At 34.1% G+C, this 11,290-nt stretch overlaps 2 protein-coding genes across 3 annotated transcripts; one reads left to right on the top strand and one right to left on the bottom strand.

The window, feature by feature from the left end:
- The first annotated feature begins 4,965 nt into the window (after nt 1-4,965).
- LOC107072333 (uncharacterized) lies at nt 4,966-7,395 on the top strand. Of its 2 annotated transcripts, none has more exons than XM_015332170.2 (7): nt 4,966-5,098; nt 5,471-5,560; nt 5,629-5,801; nt 5,890-6,022; nt 6,106-6,326; nt 6,417-6,564; nt 6,665-7,395. In XM_015332170.2, the coding sequence occupies exons 2-7, from the start codon at nt 5,473-5,475 to the stop codon at nt 6,730-6,732; spliced, it is 831 nt and encodes a 276-aa protein (XP_015187656.1). In that variant the 5' UTR covers nt 4,966-5,098; nt 5,471-5,472; the 3' UTR covers nt 6,733-7,395. The 2 variants fall into 2 exon arrangements, with proteins under 2 accessions (XP_015187656.1, XP_015187654.1); XM_015332168.2 differs by having other exon boundaries at nt 4,972-5,109.
- On the bottom strand, nt 7,263-11,231 carry deltaCOP (coatomer subunit delta). Its single transcript, XM_015332167.2, has 8 exons — nt 11,079-11,231; nt 10,840-10,879; nt 10,294-10,517; nt 9,848-10,236; nt 9,593-9,763; nt 9,211-9,524; nt 8,768-9,084; nt 7,263-8,675 (listed from the first exon to the last, which is right to left on the bottom strand). Exons 1-8 carry the CDS (start codon nt 11,079-11,081, stop codon nt 8,586-8,588), a joined length of 1,548 nt encoding a protein of 515 aa, XP_015187653.1. The 5' UTR covers nt 11,082-11,231; the 3' UTR covers nt 7,263-8,585.
- Between the last annotated feature and the right edge of the window lie 59 nt (nt 11,232-11,290).

The following is an 11,290-nucleotide window of genomic DNA, read 5'->3' as shown; positions in this document are numbered from 1 at the left end:
GAGAAAGGAATGGGCCTAGGAGACTCCGTGTGGAGGAAAGAAATTTCCGATTATTTCTTTGTTCCCGTAGGACGATATTTTATTTGTTGGCGTGGCGTGCCACGTGGTCACGTACAGAGATAAGTTGTACACAGGAGAGACACAAGAGTGCGATGAGAGAAGTGCGACCGGACGGTGCGATGGACGAAGCAGAAGTGAAGTGTTTCTTCCTGCGTGTGTACCGCCACGGCGATCCAGGCATCCGAAAGTGGGGATAGCAACAGTCGCAGTGGTCACTCTTCCGCTCTGACCAATCAAAGGCGTGGTCAGGCCAATCAGATGCCCCTGCGGAGCCGCGTCACGAGGTGCTTGCGTATGTTAGTGCTGGCGGCCGAGAGGTGTCAGCGTTTTTCCTGCGCGCGCTGCTACAGCTGCGCGCTGTTGGCCAAGAGATGTCGGCACTGCGCTGGTGCGTGTGGAGGGTTTCTCTATAGTAAAGATAATATTAGACTGAATTTGTTTTATGATCTTTATTGTTAGGATGCGACTTGCTTTTCTTTCTTGTACACTTCTCGACGGCTACGCACAGACTGTACCCGTCTGGTGACCACACTTGCTGGCGTGGTTCCCTAGCCTTCTAGTAACTTAGATGGCGCGACCATCGGTCGTACCGCTACATTACTCCCTTCGGAGCATTTTTCTTATTACATAAAATGCGAAACTTAAAATTATAGATGTTTACAAGTATATAAAAATATAAAAATATATAAAGATATATAAAAATATTGCATTATCTCTATCCTAACCTAATAAGTTTTAATTGGTACATACGAATCGGTATTGCAATCTTTTTCGACGAACGCTGGTTTTAGTCTTTCTATAGATACATTTATATGTTTTCCTTTATAGTTAATTTTGAAAATATTATCTGTAAGTCTTTGTATAATTTCGTATGGACCTTCGTAAGGCGCTTCTAATGGTTTTTTTACAGCGTCGACCCTTAAAAATATGTGCGTACATGTATACAACCTATCCTGAATAAACTGTTTCTTTTTGATATGGTGTGCTGTGGGTATCGGTCTGATTTGCCTTATATGTTGTCTTAATTTTTCTAGGAATATGTGTGGATCTTGTAATAGCTCTTCGCTGAGGAAAAATTCTCCTGGTAGTCTGATGTTTTCACCATATACCAATTCCGCAGCTGAAGCTTTTATATCTTCTTTTAGACTTGTGCGTAGACCAAGGAGCACTGTTGGTAATATTCCTACCCAGTCTTTTTCTTCATGGCACATTATTGCTGCTTTAAGTGATCTATGCCATCTTTCTATCATTCCATTTGACGCAGGGTGATATGCTGTTGTTCTAATTCTTTTCGCTCCGACTAATTTGGTTAATGCTTCAAATAGTTGACTTTCAAATTGTGTTCCTTGATCCGTTGTAATTGTAATAGGAGAACCAAATCTCGAAATCCACTGCGAATAGAATGTTGTTGCCACTGTATCTGCTGAGGTATCTGGCATTGGAATTGCTTCTGGCCATCGAGTAAACCTATCGATCATAGTTAGGCAGTATCTCATATTTTTAATCGTTGGTAATGGACCTATTATATCTATGTGTACATGTTCGAAACGTCCTTGTGGTACTTCTATTTTCGAAGGTACCTGTTTGTTATGACGGCTTATTTTGCACTTTTGGCATGCTAAACATGTACTTGACCATTCTGCGATATCTTTGTTCATCTTTGGCCACATGAAGCTTTTTCCTATAAGGTGTTTTGTTACTCTGCCGCTGGGATGTGACAAATTGTGTACGTTCTTAAAAATCTGCCTCCGTAAAGAGACTGGAACGTATGGTCTTATGCTTTTTCCTACTATGTCGCCATAAATGTACTTATCAGAGCTATCGAGGAAAATCTTCTGCAGGTTCCATTTTTCTTCTGCCAAAATATTCTTTAGCTCGTCATCCTCTTGTTGCTTTGCCATTAGCTCTTCTGTTGATACTAGGACTGGCATGTCTATAGTTTCCAGTCTTGACATAGCGTCAGCTGCCACATTGTCTTTTCCTGCAACGTAAACAATTTTGGAAGTAAACTGTCCTACGTAATCCAACTGTCTGGCTTGTCTTGGGCTTGCTTTGTCCGTATTTTGCTTAAAAGCGTATGACAGTGGTTTATGGTCAGTCTCTATTATTAATTCTCTTCCTTCGACAAAATACCTAAAAAACTTTTAAACTTTTATAAATTGCTAATAATTCCCTATCATACACACTATATCTAATTTGCGCTTTTTCTAGTTTCCTTGAGAAATATCCTAGTGGTTCCCATTTGTTATCACAGAATTGTTCTAAAACTGCTCCAATTGCGCTATCGGAAGCATCAGTCTTCAATTTTAATATCGCTTTTTCTTTTGGGTATGCCAATAACGTTGCTGTGGCAATTGCTTCTTTAGCTTTTTTGAACGCTTCTTCCGCTGCTTGATTCCATTCTATCAGTCTTTTGTCGTGCTTCTTGGCACCTACCATATATTTGTTAAGTGGATCAAGCCATTCTGCAGCCTTTGGTAAGAACCTCCTATAAAAATTCACTACCCCAAGGAAACGTCGCATATCTGAAACAGTCTTTGGTTTTGTATAGTTTTGTATAGCGTGGACTCGCTCATCCAACGGCGCTATACCCTTATTATCTATCTTATAACCTAAGTAGTTTACGCTATTTTGAAAAAAATTGCACTTTGAAATGTTTATTGTTAGTCCATATTGCCTAAGTCTATCGAATATTGCACGCAGATGTTTTTCATGGGATTCCTTATTTTTAGACGCTACAATTATGTCATCTATGTAACAGGCACAAAAATCTAATTTGCTTAATACTATGTTCATAAACCTTTGGAACGTTTGCGCCGCGTTACATAAACCGAAAGGCATCACTGTGTATTCGTACAGACCAAAAGGTGTGATTACCGCTGTTTTTTCTATATCTTCCTCAGCCAACGGAATTTGGTGATATGCTCTAGACAAGTCTATTGTAGAAAATATGTTACAGTCGCGAAATTGTTGCGTGACGTCGTGTACATGTGGAATGGGGTACCTGTCTGGTACCGTAACGCTATTTAATCGCCTATAATCTCCACATGGCCTCCATTCGCCGTTTTTCTTTGGTACCATATGCAGAGGGCTCGCCCATTGACTCTTGGACGGGCGACAGATTCCTTCGTTGACTAGTTGCTGAAATTCGGCTTGTGCGATTCGCAGTTTTTCCGGATTTAGCCTTCTTGCTCTCTCTGCTATTGGAGGACCTTTTGTGATTATATGATGTTTCACCGTGTGGCTGATGGGTTTCCTTGAAGTTGGTTTCGTTAAATCTGCGTATTCCCTAAAAAGTTCTAAATACGGACTATTACAGTTAATGGTCAAAATGGTTGGAACGTCAATACTTACTAATTCTGCTTTCCTAGAAAGCAATGTATTGCCGTCCAACAATTTTTTGTTTCTTAAATCAGGTAATAAATTATAAAAATGCAAGAAATCGGCGCCTATTATTGCTTTAGAAACATTCGCTATAATGAATCTCCATGAAAAATCTCGACGGAGTCCAAGATTTAAGTTTAAAAGTTTTTTTCCGTATGTGTCTATTTCTGCACCATTTGCCGCGTACAACTTACACGTATTGTCTTTGGTTTCACTTATCCGAAGTACGTGGAATCACTGAGACGTCTGCACCAGTGTCTATCAGAAAACATGCTCCTGTTCTCCTATCATTTACCATGAGGCGCAGGTTTCTCGTCGCGTCGTCAACTGCCTCTATTTGAGACGCTTGCATTAGTTTTCCGAAGGCTTTCTTTTATCCGGGCCTGTCCACTTGCACGGGGGTCTGCACTTCCACGATTGTTCCGCGAATTTCCAGTGGTAATAACATAGGCCGTCATTGTTTCGGTGTCTGCTTGATGATCGGCTTCTACTTCGGGATCTTCCGCGGAAACTTCGGTACCTTCTTCTGCCGCGCATCAATTTTTCCATCTTCTCTGTTAGTTGCGCGATTTCCCGCTTGATTTCCCGCTACCTCGCTGTTGGTTGTTGTTTGAGCGGTACTTCTTATTGGCGCTGCTTCAGTAATGGCGGCCGTTTCCGGCAGACGCTCTCTCCCGAGGATCTTGTCACCCATTTCCGCTAACTTTGCAGGTGACGTAACTTCGTCTGCAATGGCGAGGATCTCTTGTATCCTGGTTGGCATCCTTTGCATCCATAACGTTAGGAGCATTTTTTCGCTAACACTATCACCTGCTAGGCGTTTCATTTCTCTCCAAAGTTCGGACGGTTTTTTGTCTCCTAACTCAATTCCCATTAACAATCGCCTTAGCCGTTGTTCGTCGGATTTAGTTAGTCTGTGTATTAAGGCTTCCTTTAAATGTGTATACGTACATTGCTCGGGGGGGATGCTAAGATGTCGTGTACCTCTCTTATCAGCGTGGTATCCAAATTCCTTATCACCGCTGAAAACTTTACGGCATCCGATTTAACGTTGTACGCCGTGAATTCCTTTTCCAACATTACGAACCATAAATTTGGTTCCTCTTTCCAAAAAGCTGGAAGCGTTATATTTCTAAACTCACTGGCGTTGACTTCCTTTGTGTCGGTATCGGCACGGGCCACGTTGGCTTCGCTGGTTGATTGTGCCATTGTTCTTCTTTTTATTATTTTTTTCTATTTTAGTTTTTGTATTATTTTTTTTATTTTTTTACGCGGACGTTCCCGGGTTTCGGCACCAATTTACTGTGGAGGGTTTCTCTATAGTAAAGATAATATTAGACTGAATTTGTTTTATGATCTTTATTGTTAGGATGCGACTTGCTTTTCTTTCTTGTACACTTCTCGACGGCTACGCACAGACTGTACCCGTCTGGTGACCACACTTGCTGGCGTGGTTCCCTAGCCTTCTAGTAACTTAGATGGCGCGACCATCGGTCGTACCGCTACATGCGAGACGCCACAAAACTGTCCATATAGAAGTATTACATATATGGATCACTGATGCTGCCGGCTAGCGTCCCTAGCAGGAGATGCGCGCTGATGTTCGTGGTGCCGCCTTTCATTCCTAGCGGAAAGTAGTTGAGACGCTACAGATGTATGATAAATGTGCTTATTTCTGAACAATATCATTAACCGATATAATATCAAATGAAATACGAATTTGATAAAATTTTAAATGTCCCGCTAACCTTGACTCTAAATTGAGATGCGCTTTGTTTTTATTTGTAAACAGAAATATTAAAGAGTTATATCCCAGTTACAATGCTTCTATAAGATTACCTTTAATTTATCTATTTAATATATCTATTTTTTAAATTGTATTTTATTTGATATATATGTGAAAATACATTTTCAATAATTTAATGAAACAACTTGTTCACGTGTGACATGCTCTGGTTTATCAAAACCAACCAACCGTTTTGTATATATTTTCACATGTAATATAATTCTAAATATTTTTAAACAGTCATGGAAAATCAAATTCATGAAGAATTAATTATAAAAGAAGAAGAAAACGAAGAAGAAGAATATGAATCTTCAGGAAGTAAAAAAGAAGGTACAATTTTATTCATATAAACTTATCATTGAATAATTAATTTCATTTAATGTTAATGTAATTAAAAGGAACGACAAGAGATAATACTGAAACAGCAATAGGTATACGACCAAGACCTTTGATATACAAACCAGATAATGTGAGCATAGGGTGTAGGTCAGAACCAATAGAAAGGAAGTGGCATTGGGCACCGGGTGCATGGCAGGATGCAACCAGAACTAGTGCATTTCAACCGTATAAGGTATAATATTGGTGATTCATTATATATAACACATCTTTATCATATACTATACATCTTTAATTTTGCTTTTATATCTATACTTTTACAGCCACCAACTTTGTTAACTAACTTGCAAAGAGGTAATACGCGTACAAAAATACCTCAACTCTATGGAAGAACAGATATTACATTTCATACATTAGCTGGTCAAGGAGAACTTACTCCTGAAATCATACAACCAGGTTTTTTTCTCCTTGTTCTTGAGAAAATAACACAATATATATTGATTACTTGTATTTTGTGGCACAGTTATTATACTTTCCAGGATCGGTAGATCTTACAGATGAAAAAGGTTTAACGGGTCTTATGTGGGCTGCAGGATATGGACAATTAGGTAGCGCAAGGCAATTGTTAAAAGCTGGCGCAAACAAAAATTATCGTGGTCATAATGGAGAGACTCCTTTGCATTTAGCTGCCGCTTACGGTCATCACGATCTTGTAAAGTTACTTTTGAATCATGGCGCTGATTCAAATGCAAGCGATGAGGTTTATATTATTTATTTTATATCATTTTTTTGTCTTTTATATATTGCACATAAAAAAAGGAAAACATGTAACAAAAATATCATCATTTAGGAAGGAAACACGCCTCTTATTTATGGAGCACATGGTGATCATCCACATGTTTGTTACGAACTTTTGTCTAGAGGAGCAGATATTACACATCGTAATGTACATAATATAAGTGCATACCAAGCTGCAATAATAAATAATTCATTAACTGGTAAGAGTATAAAAATCAAATAAAATAACAGAATTTTAAATAAAAAGCCTAAGTATAAAAATAATTTAAAGTAGACATACATATTTCTCTTTCTTTACAGCCAAGGCAGTTATTGAAAACTATCTGTTGCAACAAGTAGTAAGTATACCATCTGATATCTTACCATAACCTGTTAACTGATTGTTTGAATATTTTTAAACATTCTGTAAATAATATCATTATTATAATGAATATTATATATTATTTTGTATATTATCTGTAATGACATTTTATACTGTAAATAATTATTTTAATATATAATATATAGTAAATTTAACTACAAATACATACAGGGTGTCCTATAGGTGGTGATGCAAGTAAGCAGTGAATGATTCTATATGAAAAACTAACTAAAAAATGTACAAATGTTCAAACTTTTTATTTCAAAATAAAGCTTTGCAGGAATAAATTTTATTTTACATTTTTTTACTTGCAATTAATTTTCATATAGAATCATACCCTACTCGGCCTGTACCACCAATTACAAGACACTTTGTATATACATAATATAAAATAAAAATATTTATATATGTACATAAAGAAATACAAATTATTAAATATATATTTCACTAATTAGAGAAAAAGCAGTTATATATTGAATGCAAATGCTAAATATAATAAAAGTCAAAGATTAATTGAAGATATAATAATGACACTAATACCAGTAAAAATAATTTTATTATAATATATGAATTCTACCTAATATTTATCTTAACATTAACAATTCCTACACATTGATGTATATGCGCATGTTTGTGTAATCAAATTAAATAAATAATCACTTCTATAGTATTTATTTTAAAAACATTTCTCCAAACAATACTTTCAAAAAATTTAAATAATCAATTTTTATGATTGCTTCCACCCGATATATCCATTAAATAGCATCATTTATATTGAATATGTAGTTTGCTTTGTTTTAAACATGCATTAATGAACAATAAAATATATACTTGATTTATTATTATTTTTAACTATAATACATACTTCCAAGTATAACAATACTCATTAATTCATAACTAATTCGAAACATTTTATAAAAGATTCAAATAAATTTGTTTAAAAATAATAGATATTTTATCTCGGTATGTGCATATAAAAAGTCATAGCATATATACGTATTATATATACACATTTAGCACATACATAAGTAGTATAACTGTGTGTTTCATATATATTAAAATTATTTAAAGATACAAATTTCGATGTAAGGATTAATACGTTTCTTAAGTGTAACGTTTGGTGATAAGAAAAAAATATATATAGAATATAATATAATCACAATATATATGTGTATATACGATAAAAGAAATATTTATAAATTTCAGTAACCCAAACTAAAATTACGTTTCTAAATATTTTTATACGTAATTATAATAGAAGAAGTAAAGGAATTGATGCAACTATAACATTTAATATAATGTTAGAAGAAAAAATTTTACTTTTTTTCTTCTTTCTCTTTTTTTTAGTATACTAAAGAAGTAGTCTTATGTATACAACAATACGCAAAAGGCATATAAACAGTGAAATTATTTGTCCTTTGTGAAAATAAATGACAGCCTTTGTCATTTAATATTTTAATTTGAAGGAAATAATCAAACATAGCGTTAATATTCTATATTCTATATATGTAATTAATTCAATAAACTTGATTAAACTTGACTATATTTGAAGATATTTACCTCTTTTTCTTAATTAAAATACACTTTTTTGACGTTTTTGTTTCGGATAAATTAATATTGAACATACAATTATTACAATATGATTGTAATGTGCAGATTAATAAACTGCAATACATTTTTGCAGTTACCATGAGATCATTAAGTAAATGATCATATGGAAATAGAAATCTGATTGGCATATGAATACTAATTAGGCTAGTTGCTTATCATCAAAATTACGTTTTCCAATGTATCGTATTCATTTCCATGAGTTCAAAGCGTATGTAGACTAACATCTACTTTTCTTTTCTTTTTTGCGACTTATACCACTTCGTAATTGTCAGTAAAGAAAACTGTTTCTATAGAATGTTTTACAGGATTCTCATCTTCTACTAATAAAACTTCCGTGATCTGAACATTAAAAAATAAGAAAAAAAAATTAATTATTTATATTTTTTTAAGATGCGGTGAAAATATAAAATATTTTGAAACATTTACGATACCTTTATTTTGGCATACGACGTCTTGGATGCAAAAGAAACATGAAGTGGAAAAAAATCTGCGGGCGTTGAAGATGGGGCAAAAAATTCCATTGAACCAGACTTTGTCGAGGCATCGACTAATGGTAGCGACCATATTAATATATTTTTCTTTGTCTCATGCGTATATTGTCCATCAAATGAGCTTACTATAGGAGTACATCCAATTGGAAGTGGAATGTTTATGTTTACATCATTTAATTCAAGATCATCTTGTTGTAATTCATACTCAATGTTTACATCCCAACCCCCATCACTGCTTTCACTAGGCCAACAGTTTACTATATAATTAAAAAGTTAAATTGTTAATTATTACTTGAATTAAAACAAATCTGTAAATTCTTAGTTTGTTTTTTGTAAGTAAAGAAAGGATTAAAAATTGTAGCTAATTAAAAAAAAATTCATACTTGAAATTGGTAATGCTGTTTCGTCTTGAGCTTGTAAACGCCACTTTAAAACACCAACATCTGTGTTCAAAGGGAATGGTTTAGAAGGTACTTTTAATCCAATTTGGCCACGAGTCCTAAATAATTCTTTATCGACATTTGGATGAGTTTGTAATTGAATTCCTCTTGAATCTCTGTTTTCAAGTTGGACACGGATACGACCCCACTTTTCATCAGAGATATGCAGCGTGACTAAACCATGTAACTCAAAATGTTGAAGACCTCCATTACGTCCAATGCGTACATTAAGTCTCTCTTCTTGTCGTAGGTGAACACTGTTTATATGGAATTAATTAACATAAATAAATATCATATAATATAATAAAGGAATTAAGATACATACGGTTCAGTGTTAATTATCTGAGGACTGATTGGCACAGATTTTGCTCCTAACGCTACAAGTGGAGCGCTTACGACATTTTCACCTTCTTCTTTCAATTGGTCAACAAACGAATCAACATCACGAGATTTTCCACCAAGTTTCATAGCCCCTGGACCAGTATTGGCTGACTTTCTACAACCACATAATATTTTTCATTATATTTTCTTATATAAAATTTAAGAAATTTGAGAAAATATTGCAATTAAATGAACTTACTGTGCTGGAGTATATGATGGTCTTACTGTATCAGGAACAAAATTAGCAGTATCTCCAACCGTAGGAGTTGGAGTGAAACCACCACTGCTTCCATAACCACTACCAAAACCTGGATTTTTGATACCAGTTTTCTTATTCGCTTCCATTCGTTGCCGTTGTAATTCTTTAGCTTTCTCACGCATTTTATTTTTAGCTTCACGTTCTTGAGTCATTCTCACTGCACGATAAACCTTTTCCTCGTGAGAATCCATTTCTACGAAAGTTCTTATTTGCGCAAGATTGACACTTTCTCTATATCCTAAAGCGACGATTTCATCAAATGCAAATATTAAATTGAATGCATTATCTGCTATTTCAAGTTCATCCATTGAAACACAATATTCTGGGATCTAAAAAGATATTATTATTAATTTGTGAAGTTCAATAATATATAATACAATACTTACCACTCTTGCAAAGAGTCGTAAAGTTTCTAAATCCTCTAAGATATTGCTAGCCTTCGTCGTAATGAGTAGCATGTATACTTTTTCTAATGGTTGATAAACATATCTCACAGATTCTGTTTCAACAAAAGTATGCTGTTTACCGGAACTCATTAACTTTGGAAATGCAGCTAGTAATCCTTCAATTCTTGCTTTTGTCATTTCAACGAATTGACGGGAAATGATGGCTAAAAAAAACAAAGTCATATATTTGTATATACATAAGTAAGTGTCTATCCTTATATCTTTAAATATATCCAATATTGTTCTTTTAATTGGTCTAATTATAATAATTGTCAATAGAGTACTCTTTCGTCTTTTTTTATATTGCTAAAGTATTACTATCAAACTATTACTAATAGTGATAAATATAATTTGTAAATATATAAGACATTTAAACTTTATATCTATATTTGAATAATTTGAGAGAACCTAGTGTATTACAAATAAACATACACGTGAACGTATATATGTGTAATCATATAATGATATTAAAAAAATTATAATTACTTTTTCCCGCCTTTGTGCATACAGCAGCAGCGATAAGTACCTAAAATTATAAAAATCAATTGGGTATACAATTATCATATAAAAAATTTGTTTTACTTGAAAAAAATAATTATATTTGGCAGTTGAAATCTGCAAATGGAAAAGTATTATTATCTTTCACGCAATATATATTAAAAACGACTAACAACTTTTACAACATTTTTATCATGTTATTAACAAATGTTATTAACAATACGTACCATTTTTAGAAATAATTCTAACGTGCTACTTCTTTTATTAACCTAATATAATTTTTTTATTCTTTTTCTTTTTACATAAGCCAATCTATTCTCCACATCACATATCAAATATAAGTAACGAAGTAGGGGGCGCACTGTGCTGACGTGTGCCATGATGAAATATAACATGAATTATACAAATAGGCTAGATTAGCAATAATTGGATCTTATAC

This window comes from Polistes dominula, unplaced genomic scaffold, assembly GCF_049000335.1.
Source record: "Polistes dominula isolate Pdom_NZ unplaced genomic scaffold, Pdom_raw_medaka contig_624, whole genome shotgun sequence".
Classification (NCBI taxonomy): Eukaryota; Metazoa; Arthropoda; class Insecta; order Hymenoptera; family Vespidae; genus Polistes; species Polistes dominula.
The sequence above is the reverse complement of the archived record's forward strand: the minus strand, read 5'-3'. Positions and strand labels throughout refer to the sequence as shown.

Excerpts from the sequence above, each read along its gene's own strand:
- LOC107072333 (XM_015332168.2), top strand. Across the intron at positions 5,561-5,628 it reads TTCAGGAAGTAAAAAAGAAG|GAACGACAAGAGATAATACT; the intron begins GTACAATTTTAT and ends TGTAATTAAAAG. Across the intron at positions 6,023-6,105 it reads TCCTGAAATCATACAACCAG|GATCGGTAGATCTTACAGAT; the intron begins GTTTTTTTCTCC and ends TATACTTTCCAG.
- deltaCOP (XM_015332167.2), bottom strand. Across the intron at positions 10,518-10,839 it reads ATGCACAAAGGCGGGAAAAA|CCATCATTTCCCGTCAATTC; the intron begins GTAATTATAATT and ends TGTTTTTTTTAG. Across the intron at positions 9,525-9,592 it reads CAGATAATTAACACTGAACC|TGTTCACCTACGACAAGAAG; the intron begins GTATGTATCTTA and ends CCATATAAACAG.